General features: G+C 38.7%; 1 protein-coding gene across 2 annotated transcripts in view; it reads right to left on the reverse strand.

The window, feature by feature from the left end:
- Window positions 1-3,010: 3,010 nt before the first annotated feature.
- The window catches only part of LOC103709967 (40S ribosomal protein S7-like), a 32,465-nt gene continuing 16,446 nt past the window's right edge, over window positions 3,011-19,029 (reverse strand). Inside the window, exons 1-7 of one of the 2 annotated variants that reach the window (XM_008795519.4) lie at window positions 7,209-7,335; window positions 7,085-7,115; window positions 4,902-4,992; window positions 4,748-4,821; window positions 4,537-4,660; window positions 4,212-4,394; window positions 3,011-3,364 (exon numbers count right to left, since the gene is read on the reverse strand). In XM_008795519.4, coding sequence (XP_008793741.2) covers window positions 3,245-3,364; window positions 4,212-4,394; window positions 4,537-4,660; window positions 4,748-4,821; window positions 4,902-4,976 — 576 coding nt within the window. In that variant the 5' untranslated portion in view covers window positions 4,977-4,992; window positions 7,085-7,115; window positions 7,209-7,335 and the 3' untranslated portion in view covers window positions 3,011-3,244. Of the gene's footprint in view, window positions 3,365-4,211; window positions 4,395-4,536; window positions 4,661-4,747; window positions 4,822-4,901; window positions 4,993-7,084; window positions 7,116-7,208; window positions 7,336-19,029 lie in introns of those variants that run through there. The other variant, XM_039125893.1, reaches the window with a different exon arrangement.

The following is a 19,029-nucleotide window of genomic DNA, read 5'->3' on the forward strand; positions in this document are numbered from 1 at the left end:
TTGAGGATTTTCTGCGGTTTTTAGAGACATCAACACGGGGATTGGAGCCTAAGGAGGGTGGGGCTCGAGTGGCCTATTTGGCTTACCAATGTTGGCTGGATAGGAATGCCTAAGTATTCGAGGGGGTCAACCCACATCCAAGGATGACAACAGCTCGAGCACTTATGTTTGTGGTAGAGATCACTGATTCCACAGAGAGATTACCTGAGGTGGCTAAGGATATCTGGGCCCCCATTCTACTCATGCAGCGTCCAGGACAATACTCATCTCCTGGGTGCCCCCACCCCTTGTCTTTCTTAAGGTGAATTTTGACGGTAGTGTGGTCAGCGATGGAAGATGTAGCAGTGTGGGGTTAGTCATCCGGGACTACGAAGCCAGATTAGTTACTACGAAGCCAGATTAGTTGCAGCGGGGGGTCAGCGGATTTTTGACTCGTCGGTGATGTGTGCCGAGCTTAGAGCAGCCTAGAAGGGTATCTGCTATGGGAGGAGGATACTTTGCACGGATCGCATCATCCTTGAGGACGATTCGGCCACAGTGGTTGAGTGGATCCGAGGCCGGAGACGCATAGCTGAGGAGTGGCTGATAATCCATGAGATATGCAGATTGCTGAGGGAGTGCGACTCCCACATCTATAAGGAGGCAAACAAGGCCGCCGACTGAGTGGCTGCATACACGGCCCACCACTCTAGAGGTTTTGTCTAGATGGACGGTGGCTCTATTCTTGGGCCCTTTTGTAGTTCGCTATTTTCTGATTTTGTTGGCTGTATCCATACTCGTAGTGTGTGAGCCACCGTTGTACAAAAAAAAAAAAAGAGGTAGCCCATTCCGGCATACCTAATCTATTTATTACAAACGTCGACTCAAGTTAAACTAGTTAAGTAGATTTTAAATAGATAAAATGAATTTAGACATATTAAAAATATTAAACAGACCAGATTAAATAGAATAGAATAAGATTAAGTAAATTTTAAACAAATTAAACAGATTTTAAACAAATTAAATAGATCAGATCATAATTTTACTTTTAAATAGATCAAAATAAATTAAATCCAACTCAATTAATAAACATATTTAAATAGATTACTTGTTTATGATCTAAACCGGTTTATATCAAATCCAAATCTACTTAAAATGCATTGTCAGCCCTATATGCATCATTAATAACTCAGCATGTGGTGCATCGAGGCATGCTTTTTCCCTTTGCACTTTCATGAACAATTTGGAGCGGTATGAGTTGTCTGATGTGTAATGGTCAGACTCGAGCACGCAACAAACCGAACGATGTAAACGTTCAATTGGATGAAATGAGTCAAGTCTCATTTCGACTAGCAATCCAATTGAAACCAAAGTGAAAACAGCGTACTAAACGAAAAGAGAAGATACTCCATGAAATAGAACAAAATGATACAAAATACAAGGAGAAGTTTCCAATCTGAAATGGTGATAAGACACGGCATAAAGTATTACTATGAAACGTGAGATTGACTTAGAAAATAGCTTTACTGGATAACTTTAAACATGGTTAGACAATTTACATCATTACACTATATAAAAAGGGGCAATTCCGATAATGACTGCAATAGGATTTCTTCCTGGAGATTTGAACCATGTCGGACTTTCTATATAGAAAGATAGCAAAATGGTTTTCAGAGAGTCCAATCTTTATATAAGTCCAAGGAGTAAACTCTCATTAAACCGAGAATTCTATAATTTTATGCTTGATAATAAAAAAACATATGACTTGCTAATAGCTTATTTAGATTGAATATAACAAAAAATCTTTAACAATTTTTTACTGCAAAATATGCATTAGCACTTAATTTATGTAAGAAAAAGAAAAAATATATTATTTTTCATAAAACTAATTTCTTTAGTGGTTCAATTCCTAAGACTTCTCCTGCACCTATTCAGCAGACCCCATGTTTGGCCCTGCAACTTTGCTTTAATATTTGTTTCGCAAGACGGGTAGTTTAAGACCTAAAATATCTTTGGCTTTTAAAAAATTCTAATATCAAAAGATTCTTATTAAAAAAAAAAACAAGTTGGGGATCAAATCTCCCACCACCGTGAAAGTCTGGAGAGGGCAGACCATTCCTATATTTTGAATCCATGAACCTAGGCACAATAGAACAACCTAAAAATTGCATCGAGACTCACCATCTTAATCTAATATCAAAAGACCAAGGTCAAAAATCCTATCTCATCCTCTAATAACCACCAAAACTTGTACGACCTTAGCAAATAAAAGAAACACTCACGCCAACTGCTCTAGGGTCCCATTTGTATTCCAATTTCACCCTCTGTTTCTTAATTTTAACCATGATCAAAGTCATCAATCGGAAGTTCCTTTACATATGTCACATGATCAAAACCATAAACCAGAATATATCATACCAAACACTAGTGGATTAAAAATGAAGTCCTACACACAAATCGAGATTGAACATTAGAATAGAACCTCGCAACAAATGAGTTATCATGTATCACCTACTATCTAGTCCATACTAATTGGAGACCTTCCTGAGTTAAAAAATGCAAACAATAAATGTTGCCCTTTCTTCTCTTCTTGAAGGGTGGCATTAGCATGTCAAGGAGCAAAAGGTGCTTCAGATCAATTTTTCGGCATTCCCAAACCTCCACAGTATTGATTGTCATAAGCTAATAATCCAAAGGCTTTTACACTGGGGGAAAGCAACAAAAGATTTGATAGAAAAATGTTCTGCAGTTGCATTGATCTAATGGAAGTATCAATAATGGCATTTTACAGGAATCAGTGGTCAAAACAAGAGGTGACATGCACAAGTAGCCCATAGCAAAACCCAAAGCAGTGAGGTCATAAAAAAATGAAGGGCAACCTACCTTAGTTGAACCAGATATAATAACACTGCAGAGATGTGATGTCACGCACTAGCTGCCTACATATTATTCCCTCAAAGATCGCAGACAGAAAATGCTAGAGGAAGAAATTGCAGCAAAGCGATTAAGCATAACTGAGCTGCTAATAACATATCAACCATCAGAGCTAATGTTTCGATCAAGCTTTCACTATCCAATTTAACTCAAAACAGTTAGAAACAAATAACTACTTGAAACATAGAAAGTCCCCATAGTCATCTCCACCAAACATACCCTCTTATCTCAATAAAATTGTCCTTGGGCAACGGTATCAAAATTAAAACACATATTGTTGCAAATTTGACAAAAAGCAAGAAATCTAAGAAAAGCTTTACTCAACATGTCTTCATGCCTCAGTAACGGGGTACTCAAACACCACATTTTTTCCTGTAAGTTTGCGGTATACTCCAGCAAAGCTCTCCAACTTATACTCAGTGTTGTTCCTCTCTTTTGGGTCTAAGAAGATCTGCCACCGTAAAAGATATTCAATGAGGCAGACTAAGGAGTCTCACACAAGCAAAAGAGAAGGTGCAGTTGATGCAGTGGGGGAAAAGAAAAAAGAGAGGTGGGAAACTAAAAGCAATTTAGAGAAGTATCCAGACAAGAATAAAGACAGCAGGTACCGAGAACTCATGCCCCCATTATTTTTTCAAAAATCAAATATAAGGCATCCATTTTGCTAATAGTTTTCGTAGAAAATTAACAACACCCACAGCCACACCCATTATCATAATCTATTTATCATCAATATTCAAAAGATGGCTCCACCCACAGCCACATAACCATTAATCCACTCAACCAACTAATGACCAAAAAAAGAAAAGGTTAAAGTTACTACCTATGAGATATTGCCACAATGACACTGAAAAACCAAATTAGTTGGTTTATTTAAAGGTGCCGCATTGCCTTAGCAGGTAAAAAACAGCACTTTAAGCTACAGCATCAGCAATCAACGACAAGTATAATGGTTCATGCTTTGACACAAAGTTTGGCTTCAATGCCACCAAATAATCTAATCCGTATGATTTGCTTATTGGTGCCTTGTCCCCTCACCAGGTTAAAAATAGCATTTTAAGGTTATATTTACTAAAATCCAATAAATTAAAACATCAGAAACACAAATAGTAAATCCTAGCGAATGAAATCATCTACAAGCAATTCACTGAAAGCGAAAGCAACCATTGTGCGAAGCATAATAAAATCAATATCTAAAATGAATTGGCTTGAAGCATGAGCTATGCAGAGAAAGCAGAAGCCAGTGTTGCTTAAATATTTCTTTCATTCACGTAAATGTGCAAGGAATGCCTCCATACCTTGATGATCTTAGATCCATCAAGACGATATCGAATACGTTTCCCAACAATCTCTGCTGGATAAACAATGTCCTCCAACATTGCTTCATGCACATGTGTCAGTGTGCGGCTTCGGGGCCGAACTACTGCAGAACCCTTTTTTGGTGGCCTCACTATCCTTCTAGTAGCAATCAATATTACATCCTACAAAACAATAAGTAAAAACATGTCACCCATTGTTTAACTGTACAAAGATGAAGTATATCTACAAACGACATCTATAACTAATTTTCAGCTTCCAAAATCAAGAAAAGAATAAAGCAGTCTAAAAACAATAAATTCTGACCTTGCCACTGAATTTCTTCTCCAGTTCCCGGATAAGCCTCACATGAATTTTCCGGAAAGCCTTCCGGAGTCTGTAAGGAACATGGATAACAACAGCCTTCCGGTTCCCCGCAACATCAATTTGACTATTGAAACATAAATTGTAGAGAAAATCATCAATGCTCAAAGTGCCGAAACGCAGATTACATGGATTCAAAAAATAATTTCCTTACATAGCTGAGTTAATGTAAAGATCCTTCAAGTCACTTTTAAGCTCCTGATTGGTGTTCTCCAAGTCAAAAAGGGCCTGCAAAGATGACAAAACCAAAATTTATCAAAATCATTAAATGTCTTATGGAGGCTATACATATCATTTACAAAACTGACCTGGGCGACTATCTCCTCAAATTCAGTAGGTTCAACATCCTTTTCCTTCTGGATTTTCTTCCTCGCTGTATACATTTTGCTGCTGCAACTCCTATGTACATCAGCATGTTAAATTAGCAAGAAACTAACCAAACTTGAAAAGATGTTCTGAAACAATCTCTGTAAGTTAAAAGATGCATTAAGAAAATAGTTCTTCTGCTCAAGAAAACCATAAGTACAGATGAAGTTAATCAATATCATTTATCAACACAGTGACCACTTTAACAAATTTCATTTGCCATGCCCTGCAATTATCTATTATGTCATAGAAAAGCTAATAGCAATTTGATTACTAACAATAGTACATATATAATATTTATGTCAATGCAAGTAACAGCAGCATAAATGTGAAAAATGGTTCTTAGTGATCACAAAGCTAAAGTACATGGTCATCATATTATATATTGTAGAGTGGTCGAAGAACTATATATATCCAACATACTTGATAGGTCAGATAGAAGGAATTCAACCTAGTGAAATAAGACATGAAAGCCTGGTGATCCAATTGAAGCCATAGGTACAGCAACATACAAAAAGAAAAGATAATATACATACCAAAATCTACAAGCCACAAGAAAATAAAGAACAAAGCTTCCATAATAAGTAAATTTGAAGATACAGAAAGAGTTTTAAAATTAAAAGGATTAAAAGACACCTCATACATTATTATAATAGGGCATGGGACTGAACAAAAAAATAAAATAAAAAAAGGGTAAAATCTGTTTATATGTTCAGAAAGTGCAATGCAATGTTAGAACTCTGTTTTAACTGCAACGACCACCACCAAGTGGTTGTAACCTTTAAGAGAAAGATCAAACAATAAATCAAGAATCTGTTGCAAGTTTGTTCATATATAAAGCTACACTTGACGCCCAAAGAAACAGGAAGAAAATATATCCACATACTCCAAATAACTGCCATAAAACTCTAGCCCAAGGAGCAAATGATTCATGCATACTATTTAAAGGACAAAGAAGAAGATGATGATAATGATTATCATGATTCATGCATAGTATTTTGAAGAAGAAGAAGAAGAACATTAAACATAAGTGTGTGTAGATTCTACTTCAGGCATCAACATCACCACTTAGGCTAGAGAACATGTTTGCTGTTTCAGCCAGAACAATTAGGCTAAAGAACATTTTTTTGCTGTTTCAGCCAGAACTCTCAGACCCCCTGGTTCATCCAAACCAATATGAATCTGTATCAATTTGGGAGTTTTGGCCAAAACTAAAATACAAGTGAGAAAGCACACAGCGGCTGATCAAGAACTCAAGATCTGAAACTGTGCCAGATTGGGAGCCTTGGCCAAAACATTGTTCCCAAGGATTGAATATGGATTAATACCATGCAGCTCCTTGAAGTGAAAGGAAGATTCACCTCACCAGCTAAAGCTTAGCCCAGAAAGGATGGATCAGGAACACAAGATCAAAGACGGAACAAGTGAACTTTCCGGACTCCCAGATCTCATTGCAGCATCCTAAACACTGGTATTCAATTTGTTTCATTAAATGTTTTTATGACAAGGAACAACTTATGGCACCAAATCCCTCTTCTATTGAACCCCATTTTAAAGAAAATTACCATTTTCTTGAATTCCAAGTTAGATGCTCCGGTGATCTACAACAATATATCATATCATTTTCATAAATATCCCATTGCCGTGAATTCTTTTATTTTTGGATAATGTCATTCTTTTCGTATTCAAGAGTTATATTTGAAAACGTTAGCCTTTCTCGTAACCATCCACACCCACCTAAACCGAGAAATAAAAGAGAAATAAAGAATTGAGAATACTGCATATCATAAGAGATATTTACAGGGACAAATTAGAATTACTCTATGCTCGTTTATCAGGTTAAACACCATAATTGAATCAAACAATCCAAGAACACGCTTTCTAGTCAAGTAACTCCTTCAACCTTCTCAAACGGCCAAATAGACCAGTTAATTCAATTCCAGACGAGATTAAAGATGGGAAAAAACCCAAGACTCCCGTCATATACAATAAAAATTACTACACAGGAAGAAAGGAACAATGTTGAAGGAGATTATCTACTCAATTAGAATCAGGTAAAAGAGGGAAGAAAAGCCGCAAAATCTCGGAAAATGGAGGAGGAGGAGAAGAAGAAGAAGAAGAGTACCTAAATCAGCAGCGAGAAGAAAGACCCAGATCTGAAAAAGGAACAAAAAAGCCTTCGTTAATCGGTGATCCAGGAGGAGGAGAGTTTAATAAGAGGAAAGAAAGGGAAGGCAAGCGGATCGAACCTTGGAAAACCCTAGCTGCAGTCGCCGAACGTCGAGAAAAACCCGAGTTCCGAGAGACGGAGGGCTTAAATGAAGGAGCTTGCGTCCACGGACGGCTCGGATTGAGTGTGATGGGGAACTCGTTGATCTGATGGCCGTTCCGGCCGTGGAGTCGCTTTTATCTTGTGTTCACGGCCTGGAGGCCCATCCAGTCCTTTTGGGCGGGCCTGAGCCTGGATATTAAGCCCGACGACCGTTCCAATCAGGACGTCGATTTCGGCTCGTCTAGACCTGTTGACGGCCCATCAACCCGCCCAGTTCTTTTAGGCAGGCCTCGGCCTGGATATTAAGCCCGACAGACGAAGCTGGGCCATGCCTGAGAATCAGGTTGCTTGTTAAACGAGCCAGACTGTGTTTAGGTGATAAAACCCAGCCCGAACCTAGCCCCCTTTATAAATAACCTATTTTTAAGTAACCTTGATTCACTTGAATGGTGAGCTAGGGTTAGCGGGCAGTTCACTTATGGCTAGGGTGGTGGCTGGTATGCCACTTATTCTTGAATTGAGAAAAGGAATCTGCTTCTCTCCGGTCTTCTCCTCCTCCTAGAGACCATGTCCTCCAAATCCATGCATATCGTCTATATTTACCGACCGGAGACTAAGGAGGCCGAGGCCTTCTGCATTCTGACTCTCTTCCTAGTTATCAACAGGCTTCATTCTGTGCCCTTCTCTTTCTCCCTCTTTAGATTTCCAGGATTATGATTTTGGATTCTGTCAAGCTCTTGATTGTATTTTTATCATGATCCTTACTTAGAAAAAGGTGAAAACTTTGATTTCACTTCTTTGGCTTGCAACCTTGAAAGGCTTAGCAAACTTCTCAAGCTCATCCAAGTTACTACTTTTCTCGTTTCTTCCATTTGAGGAAGCCTAAGCCTAAAGATTGAAGTAAGTACTAGGCTTGGCTAGAAGGTAGACCCTAAAGCCTGGCCAAGCCAGGCCTAGACTGAGCTAAATTTAGTTATATCTTAAACTGAGCCCAATCTGAATCCAACTTTGCCTGACCTATGAACATGTTTAATCATGTCTGTTATCTTTTAATAGTCTAATAGATGGCGATCACATCAATCTATTGGATTAGAAATTATGTTCCATTTTATAATCGGAAAGTGTTGGTGATAGTGTAGTTAGGGTGCTGTTGAGGCATGTCGAATTGGGGTTTCATTAAATCCCGGCCAATACCTATAAGGTTTGGGCACTAAGTTTTCTTTTCCTATTTGGTCTATTGAAGGATTAAGTCAGATTGGCGTTCAAGCAATGAAAATTTGCATCAAAATTGAATCAACTGGAGATCTGTTTTGGGTATCCATCGTGTATCAAACAAAATTAATCAGGCTAAAATGATCCATGACCTGAAGTGTTTATAAATGAAACATCCAATATACGTTACCCCCCTGCCCCCTCGGGGGGATATCCGGTCCATAAATGGAAAAACTTGTTAAATTAAATAATCAACAACAAAAACTTGTTGATTAGTTATATAACAATGATTAATTAGAAAAATGAAAAGATATGCTTTATTCAAAATCAAGTATAAACATCCAAATACATCCTAACATGTAATTACATATCTTTCTTTATTCCTGTTTAAGTTATAGGATAAAATCTTTTTTTGATATCTCTAGATCTGTTGAATCATATTTAATGGACATGTATTGAGAATTATTGCCATTGAATCCTGGACCGACGTCGGAGCGCAGCTTGGCTAATCCTATGGTCTGTGAAAATCGAGCTGAACTGGCTGACCGAGGTGTGGGAAAGGTGGTCTTCTCCGAATGGCCTGCAAGAAGTCTGCATGCAGAGAATTTCAGGTAGGGGACCCTTCGATGCCTGTCAGAGTAGAGAGGCAACAGTATGGAAATAAAAGATTTCAGCAAAATGGTATTCTTTATAAGTAAAATTGCATACCTGACGTCTCCGAACCGCCTCTTTATATAGGAAAGTTTATTTTGTCATTTATCTAGGTCAGCGTGATGTGCGCCAGTCGTCAAGCAACATCCGCTAGTACGTCTACAGCATAGGCAGCGTACAATACTGATCGCGCATCGAATACAGAGCTATCACAACGGCCAATTGACGAAACTATTAGTTCTTGTTGGCACGTATTGATTGGCTTTTTGGTCGGAGATGAAGTCGCTCACCTCGGTTTGTTGGCTCCTTAGCTGGGACCGAAGTTACGTGCCTCAATCTATGCCAAAGTTGTCGAGGTCGATTTGGTCCAAGATCGAAATCTTCAATATTTTTTTTTATTAAATATAGTTTTTTTTCTATTTGTAATTGATCGACATGTATGGAGCATTGGGGCACAACTTATTCTTCTTTCCTATTCTCCTATTTAGACTTGCGCATTATTCGAGAATTTAATGGAAGTGGGATTCTTTTCGGCGCATTTGTACAACGAGACAAGATATTATGTATGCCTAGATTGCCGCAGCATTGCCCATCTCGGAAATGGTGTTTTCTCACGGTCTAATTCCTGCCCGGCATGTTTCGCAACCACACATATTTGGCATCCCAATTTCACAAATGAGCGAAAAGCTAGCCTTCCATTTTTAAGATGGACGACATTTGTCATCAAGTGGCAAGGATGCAAGCTAATGAGTTCTTTTAGAGAAAGGAATGGTGAATTTACTAAGATCAAAATAAACGAACTGCACGTGGCACGAAGATGATATATATGGCGTACTCAGAAGCAAATAGATTGGTGCCTTAGTAATCATATACTATAAACTGTTGATATGTATGCAAATTCTGTTGTTGGTTCAGACTTGCCCCTTCATTGAACTGCCTATATCAAATGATTGGTAGCCCTGACCTCATGACCATGAGCTTCAATCTTTGAGCAAGGGCGTCTTTAGGGAAACAAATGAATCTAGTTTCTGTTCAACAATTACTTCTGATGGAATTATAGTAGCTTTTCCTGGAAAAGGAGAGCACATACTCTGCGCTTTTCACCACCTCTATGACCGTAAAGAAATTCAAGATGAGAGGTAAAAGAAAAAAACTTTTCGTGTTCTCTTTTTTTTTTAAATTTAAATTTGAATGAATTTGAAATTTAAATTTACAGCTGCTCTGACAGCTAAGAATTTTTCTTCTGGTGAGTCCAAATTTGGCAGTTGTTGTGATAGCTGAAAATTTCTCCTCTGGTGAGTTCAAAATTGAATGAATTTGAAATTCAAATTTATAGTTGTTGTGGCAGCTACGAATTTTTAGGATTGGGCTTCTCCTTCACTTGCGCAGAGGACTCGGACTCTTTTGGTGAGTCCGTTCCAACAACCTAGCATGCTATGGCATGCATCACCCCCCACCACTACCCTGCATGGCAGCCACTACAAGGGCTAACCACTGCACATATACAAAGAAAGATGCATGGATATCCTTGGAGTTGCATGTTTGTTGATGTGAACCATGACTTTGTAGCAGCTTAATTATATGCATCAGCTCATATTTTCATTATCAAACCAAAACTCGCCCATCCACTCCTGTCACTTCATTACTTGTCAGATTAATTTATTAAACACCATGTTGTGAACCAAAGTTCATCTCTCAGCTCAGCTGAGCTTCGAAGAACTTCACCTGAAGTCAAGAACTTCAACTATTTCAACTGTTTCCGTTCATTCAGTTGCTTACTGTTAGATAGTTAAAGTTTCTGTTATTTAGTTATTCAGTTGTGTATCCTTATATGTAGACCATAGGATCTAATAAGGTGATTGATTTTCGGAGAAGTAAAAGTACTGAGGTTGGTTCCTCAGTTTTCCCTATTTTTTGAGTCTTCTTTCATTCTTTCATCATTCATCAGTTCTTACATGGTAACAGAGCGGTGAAAGCTTCCTCTCATGGCTGCTCCTGCTAACAGCAGTGCCAACTCAGTCTCTTCACCGGTTCAGAGCGTGGTTGAGGATCCAGCAAGTCCCTATTTCTTGCATCATAGTGATAGCACAGGTTTGCAACTTGTCTCTTTAATCTTGAATGAGGAAAATTATTCAGCATGGAGTAGATCGATGATCATGGCCTTGAGTGTCAAGAACAAGGAGGGATTCATTGATGGAAGCATTCCTCAGCCCCCATCGAATGACCCACACCATGCGGCTTGGAGAAGATGCAACATGGTGGTCTCTGCATGGATCCTGAATTCCATCCCAAAAGAGATGAGTACCAGTGTGATCTACATGGAAACAGCAAGAGAAATTTGGATGGATCTGAAAGAAAGATTTAGCCAAAGCAACGGTCTAAGAATTTATCAATTACAGAAAACCATTTCATCTCTTTCTCAGAACCATGGCAGTGTAATTTCTTATTTTACCCGCTTGAAGGGACTCTGGGAAGAATTGGCCAACTTCAGACCTCGGCAGCACAACGAGTACCAATCTGAAGAACAGGTCATTCAGTTCTTGATGGGATTAGATGATTCTTACTCAAATGTCCGTGGGCAGATTCTGTTGATGGACCCTTTACCACCCGTCAACAGAGTATTTGCTCTTGTACTTCAAGAGGAAAGACAACGAGAGGTAACTGCCATGGCCCAAATTCATGAGGTTGCAGCCTTTGCCAGTAAAATCTTCGACAAGCTAGTCTACAAAATCTCTTCATCTGATTCAAAGCAAAACAATGGAGGCCAAATTCGCAGGAAAGACAGGCCCATATGCAGTCATTGTGGAAAAACAGGTCATACGAAGGATAAGTGCTATAGACTTTATGGTTTTCCACCCAGTTTTACCTTTACAAAAGGCAAAGGAGGAACCTCTGCAGCAAATCAGGCCTCTAGCACTGCAACACTAGATTTCAGGTGTGATTTCTCTAAGCTCACTATCACCCCGGATCAATGTCAGAAAATCCTTTCTGTTTTACAACCTCAACTGCAGTCCCATGGATCAAATGCCACTGCAAGAGATATGGCACAACAACCCTCAGTAAATCAGGTCAGAAACCTACAAATGGCAGCCAGCAATGTTGGATCAGCATCTGCCTCAAATTTTTCAGGTAATCTTGCATGTTCATTGAGTGTTCTTGCTCAAAACCAAACTCCGGTTCTTTGGATCATAGACACTGGAGCCACAGATCATATGGTATGCTCTACTTCTCAATTTTCTTCTATCACAGCCAATGTAAATGCCACAGTCAAACTTTCCACGGGTGAAAAGGTCCCTCTGACTCATGTGGGAACTGTCAGAATTTCGGAATCACTCACTTTGATAGATGTTCTTTGTGTCCCAAAGTTTTCTTTCAACCTCATCTCAGCAAGCAAGCTCATAGATACACATCATTGCTGCCTGATATTTTTATCAAAATTTTGTTTCATCCAGGGCTTGTTGAATTTGATGACGATTGGAGTGGGGAAGCTTGAGGATGGCCTGTATCATCTTCAACTAGATGAGGGACAAACTGCTGCTGGTACTGCAAAACCTCCATCATATTCTTCTGCTGTCTTGGTTGATAGTTGTCATAGCTTTGATCTTTGGCACCGTAGGCTAGGCCACTTGTCTTTTCCTAGACTTAGCCTGTTGAACAAGTCTATACCTGAGATACATGTCGGCTTGAATAATCACTGTGGCATTTGTCCCCTTGTTAAACAACAGAGATTGAACTTTCCTTCCACTGCACATATTTCAAATTCTGTTTTTGAGTTAATTCACTGTGATATATGGGGACCTTTCTCTACACCCTCACTTGATGGCTCAAAATATTTTCTTAGCATTATGGATGACTATAGTAGAGCCACTTGGGTTTTTCTCATGCACTCCAAGTCACAGACTCGAGATATCATTAGATCTTTTTGTGCTCTAGTTGAAGTTCAGTTTTCTGCCAAGATTAAAATGATTAGATCAGACAATGGCAAGGAATTCAGCATGGTAGACTTCTATGCATCAAAAGGGATTATTCACCAATGTAGTTGTGTTGAAACTCCCCAACAAAATGGAGTAGTGGAAAGAAAGTATCAACATATTCTCAATGTTGCTAGAGCATTAAGATTTCAAGCCAATCTCCCTCTAATTTTCTGGGGAGAATGCATTCTAACAACAGTTTATCTCATAAATAGAATACCAACTCCAAAAATTTCCAACCGATCCCCTTATGAAGTCTTATTTTCTACAAAACCTTCTTATAATCATTTAAGAGTCTTTGGTTGCCTATGTTATGCTTCTACCCTAAAAAGGCATAGGTCAAAATTTGATCCTAGAGCTAGACAATGTATTTTCATTGGATACCCCCATGGCATGAAAGCTTACAAGCTTTATGACATTGAATCCGGCAACGTGTTCATCTCTCGGGATGTTGTGTTTCATGAGTCTATCTTTTCTTTTCAACACATCAATTCTTCTACTTTGAGCACTCCTCCATCTCAATCTTGTGATGCTATTTTTTTCCCATCACCTGTTATGACTAGTGATTACTCATATTTGAACAAACTTAGCACTGCAAGTAAATCTTTCCCATATGACCCTAACAACCATGTTTCAGCTGGCACGCCTAATGGCACGCCAAGTGGCACGCTTGATAACATGTCCAATGGCACATCTTTTTCCACTTATCATTCTCCACTCTCTCCTAACTTGGTGTCACCAGTCATTCCTCTACTTAGTCGGCCTCTTCGAAGGTCTTCTAGGCTCAATTCTCCAATCTCCCCTAAGTCAGTACCACTAGTCAGTTCTTCCCCATATCAGCATCTTAGAAGGTCTTCTAGGATAAAGCACCCTCCAAACTATCTCAAGGAGTATCAATGCACCTTGGCCTCTTGTACACCTCACTCTCAATCACTTCTTCAACAACAAACACCCCATGTAGAGTCAGGAAAGCCCTATGACATCTCAGCCTTTCTGCACTATGGAAGATTTTCTTCATCCCACCATGGATTTGCTTTGTCTATTTCATCTTCAACTGAGCCAAAGACTTATGCTCAAGCTTCCAAGTCACCAGAATGGCGTGCTGCTATGGACACTGAGTTAAAGGCCCTTATGGACAATCATACTTAGACTGTTACTACACTGCCTAAGGGAAAAGAACCGGTGGACTGTAGATGGGTTTATAAGCAAAAATTCAAGGCGGATGGGACTGAAGAAAGAAAGAAGGCGAGACTAGTTGCTAAAGGATATACTCAACAGGCTGGTTTGGATTATTGTGATACATTTTCCCCGGTTGCTAAGATGGTTACTGTTAAGACACTCTTAGCAATTGCCTCCATTAAAAATTGGCACTTGTACCAGCTAGACGTCAACAATGCTTTTCTACATGGTGATTTGCATGAAGAGGTATATATGAATCTACCTTCTGGTTATGAGCAACTGGGGGAGAAAGACAAGAAACTGGTCTGCCGTTTAAACAAGTCTATTTGCGGGTTGAAACAAGCTTCAAGACAATGGTTTGCAAAATTGTCTTCATTCATCATATCTCATGGCTTTACTCAATCCAAGGCTGATTACTCCCTGTTTATAAAGAGGAATGGTTGCTCATACACTGCCATACTTGTATACGTAGATGATATAATAGTCGCAGGCAATGATCTTTCATACATAAATCATCTCAAGCAGATACTTGATGCGCAGTTCAAACTCAAAGACTTAGGAACTTTGAAGTTCTTCCTCTTGGACTTGAGATAGCTAGGAGCTCCAAAGGAATATCTATATGCCAGCGAAAGTATGCTTTAGAAATTCTTGAGGATGCTGGATATCTTGGTACAAAACCAGCAAGTTGTCCCATGATACAAAACTTGAAATTGAGCAGACTTGAAGGAACACCCATTGAGGACCCTGCGGTTTACAGAAGATTGATAGGAAGACTATTATATCTCACCATTACAAGGCCAGATTTGAACTATTCTATGCAAATGTTAAGTCAATTCTTAGATTCACCAAGACGACCACACTTGGAAGCAGCTTATCATGTGTTACGATATTTAAAAGCCACGCCGGGACATGGGCTGTTCTTCCCATCAAAGTCTGAACTCCATTTGAAGGCATTTTGTGATGCAGATTGGGCAGCTTGCTCAGATACACGACGGTCAGTCACAGGTTTTTGCATTTTCCTTGGAGAATCCCTTATCTCATGAAAATCGAAGAAGCAACATACTGTCTCGCGGTCCTCTGCTGAAGCAGAGTATCGTTCTATGGCCTCCACAGCTTGTGAGATTACATGGTTAATAAATCTTCTCAAAAATTTAGATGTACAACACACGAAGGCAGCATTGTTGTTCTGTGACAATCAAGCAGCACTACACATCGCTGCCAATCCAGTGTTTCATGAAAGGACGAAACACATTGAAATTGATTGCCACCTTGTGAGAGATAAGCTTCAGTCAGGGGTTCTTCGAACTTTTCATGTATCCAACAGTGTGCAGCTGGCTGATTTATTGACAAAAGTACTTGGAGCTAATAGATTTCACAGTTTACTCCGCAAGATGGGTGTTCATAATCTATACACTCTATCTTGAGAGGGAGTGTTGTGAACCAAAGTTCATCTCTCAACTCAGCTGAGCTTCGAAGAACTTCACCTGAAGTCAAGAACTTCAACTGTTTCAACTATTTCCGTTCATTCAGTTGCTTACTGTTAGATAGTTAAAGTTTCTGTTATTCAGTTATTCAGTTGTGTATCCTTATATATAAACCATGGGATGTAATAAGGTAATTGATTTTCGGAGAAGTAAAAGTACTGAGGTTGGTTCCTCAGTTTCCCCTGTTTTTTGAGTCTTCTTTCATTCTTTCATCATTCATCAGTTCTTACACACCAAAGGTCCGGGGCAAACATATTTTCATCATTTCTATGACCTTCTTATTGATCGCTAGCATTCGCAAAATGTTCCCACCCGAAACATGCTCAAATATTCAAAAGAAGGATAAGCTAAAAAAGAAGTGAAGAATGATAGGAGCATATATGAACGTATTTTAGATATTATAAGCCCATCACATATACTTTTTGACTTCTTTAGAACATTTTTTTGAACTACAATAGACTATAAAATGTAAGATACTATATTTTTAAAGCATAAGATACTCTATAAAACTTGTTAAGATCTAGCAATTTAGCTAGATCAGCCCATATTTTATGCTTAAGCAAAGTATAATTAAGCAAAGAACTTCTGTTGCTCAGACACAGACTTGTAGGTGCACTTACTCTATTCTTTATAAACCAAATGCATCACCGATTAAAAGTTAATTCATGATCAGCAACAGTCCCCCTTGAATCCAGTTTCCTATCATCAAACATGAAGTGACATGCACGGTCATCATACATATTGAATTCATGCAGATACGAATCATGGTCCTTCATCAAAGTTTCAATGTGAGCAAGAAGTTGATGTTCATTTGGAATTCCATGCCTGTCAGCAATGGCATTAATTTGCTAATATAAATAGAGGAGAGTTATCTTCAAGGTCTTCAATGTGAGGTAACGCAACGATGCGCACATTATTTGCCATGAAAGGATTTCAGTGGGAAAACAGCATTGGAGCAACGATGAAACAAATGGCCAGCCTTGAATCTAACTAATGATAACCTGTTCACGAAATTTTTCTCAATGGAAGAGGAATCTCATAATATTTTTGCCTCTGCATGTGTTGCATGACAAGTTTGCAAGATGCCACATGAAGTTTCTTGGACGATGGAGAAAAGCTTTGGGGTTAGGATACGGATTCGCTCTCCATATTTTTTTTTCTTTTTTCAGTAGTATGTAGAATAAATTGTGCGAGTCCATTCAAAACATTTGGCGGTACCTTCTTAATTCATGCAGCCTTGTCCTCCGGTACACGCCATGCAAAACGTGTGCTTTGCAAAGTACTTATTCCATGCAATGAGCACATAAGAGAATTGTTTTATTTGTTGGTTTTCCTTGATAATCTTAGTGTTTTCTAAATAATGGTAATAGGCTACACAAGATGTTGGACATACGGACCTTGGATAATATATATGTTTGAGATAGGTGAGAATTCTGGGTTATATGAGGATATTCCCCTCGTAATACCATTATGACAAAATTTAATGCATAACTATCAAGAGGCTTAAATAACAAAATGCTGGGCATACAGTTTCACAAGATGTGTTTGGCTTTTAGGTCACAGGATGTGTTTGTTTTTTTAAGGTGCACAACTGCATGTATATAGCCAATTATTGGACTTTGTTCAGTTGGCATCCCTCTTTGCATGGATAGCTCCAGTTCGGACGTCAATGATGACCGTGAGGACTGGCCTTGAATGGGATGTATGAGATTGAAGTCGGCACGCCCAACCGACTTCATCCCACAGTCCAACATGAGAAGGAAGAATCAAAACAGAGGATTGCGATCTATGGCTTACTAGGCATCAAGCAATAGAATTATTGCGTATTATAGGACCATGTTAGGTGCTGATTGGTTAAATAAACTATTTGGAGACAGAATTTGTTTGTCTGGATGTAGTCACAGTGATTTAGGAAAAACAACTTGATGCTTACGATTTCTTTTCTTCTTCTTTTTTTAGTTCGAAAATCCAAAGTGCAGTAGTTCTTTCATCTCTCAACCTGTTCCTTTTTCTCCCAAAAAAAATTTGATTTCTAACTTTGGCGCATTGCTGTTTTTTTATATAAAAATTTGATTTTTAACTTTGGATTGCTTTGAATGCTTTTCTTTTCATTTCTTTTTAATTTGATCCAAATCAATTATCTTTTCAACTTTGAGCTAAATTTTGGCCAAGTTTTCAGCTCGTGACGGGGCAACCAATAGTATTACATTTCTAACCGATAATGGGACAACCAATAGTATCACATTTTCAACTTATGACGGAGCAAACAATTGTTTTACATTTCTAGCCAGTGATGGAACAATTAGTAGTTTCACATTTCCAGCTTGTGGTGAGACAAACTAATAGTATCACATTTCTAGCTTGTGACGGGGCAAACCACTAATAACGAGACATTTAATCAAATTTACATCCATACATCAATTCCTTTTTATTTATTTCCGGCTTTAGACTAACCACAATTACGTTTCCAGCTTGCAACAAGGCAAGCAATAATAACATGGTTAGTCCAGAGCACCACATCTATTAGTCCAATTATGCAAGTGTAAGTTATGCTCATATATGCACCCATCATACTATCCATCATAAGCAAACATGATTAAAATATAATTTAATACCAAAACCATCATAAAACTATTCTTGCTTCTTACTTATCTAGATCATAGCATATCATACATATATAGGTACAAAAATATCTATATCATGTAGATCGGTGTATAAGGATTCTTACTTCTTTGCTGATACCCCAGACAGACTACCGCGATCTATGAATCGGGATGCACAAAACTTTGCTCAATGTCCTCTTGTCCAAGAGATTGTTCTCCTACGGAACCAAATCAATATAAAAAATTATCTGAGGTATCTGATAATCCAGAATCCTCCACTGATCCACTAAAGGGGTCCACCATCACGTAGCAACTTAGGACTATCCAACAGCCCTCTCAACCAAAGATTTCCTCGGGTCAAGTTAGAGAGAGAAACTAGAGTATAAGATCTCGTTAGGCTTCTTCCTGCTTGGATGAATACAAAACTAGAGCTTAACTATGAAAATAAATTCGTATAGAAAGATATACGAGGCCAACTAGATAACAATGCCTAATTGTTCGAATTGACCAGTACGATGTAATTCAATTCATCTGATCATAAATCATATATCAAATCAAGGAAATAGATTAGGGATTATCAATTATGGGTCTAATGGGGCGTAAGACGAACAGAGTCGACTAGGTAACAACATCCGATGATTCAGGTCGGTCCGCTCTGGCCGATCAAGCCAATCAAAATATGAAACGAGAATCAAACC

This window comes from Phoenix dactylifera, chromosome 4 (genome assembly GCF_009389715.1).
Source record: "Phoenix dactylifera cultivar Barhee BC4 chromosome 4, palm_55x_up_171113_PBpolish2nd_filt_p, whole genome shotgun sequence".
Lineage (NCBI taxonomy): Eukaryota > Viridiplantae > Streptophyta > Magnoliopsida > Arecales > Arecaceae > Phoenix > Phoenix dactylifera.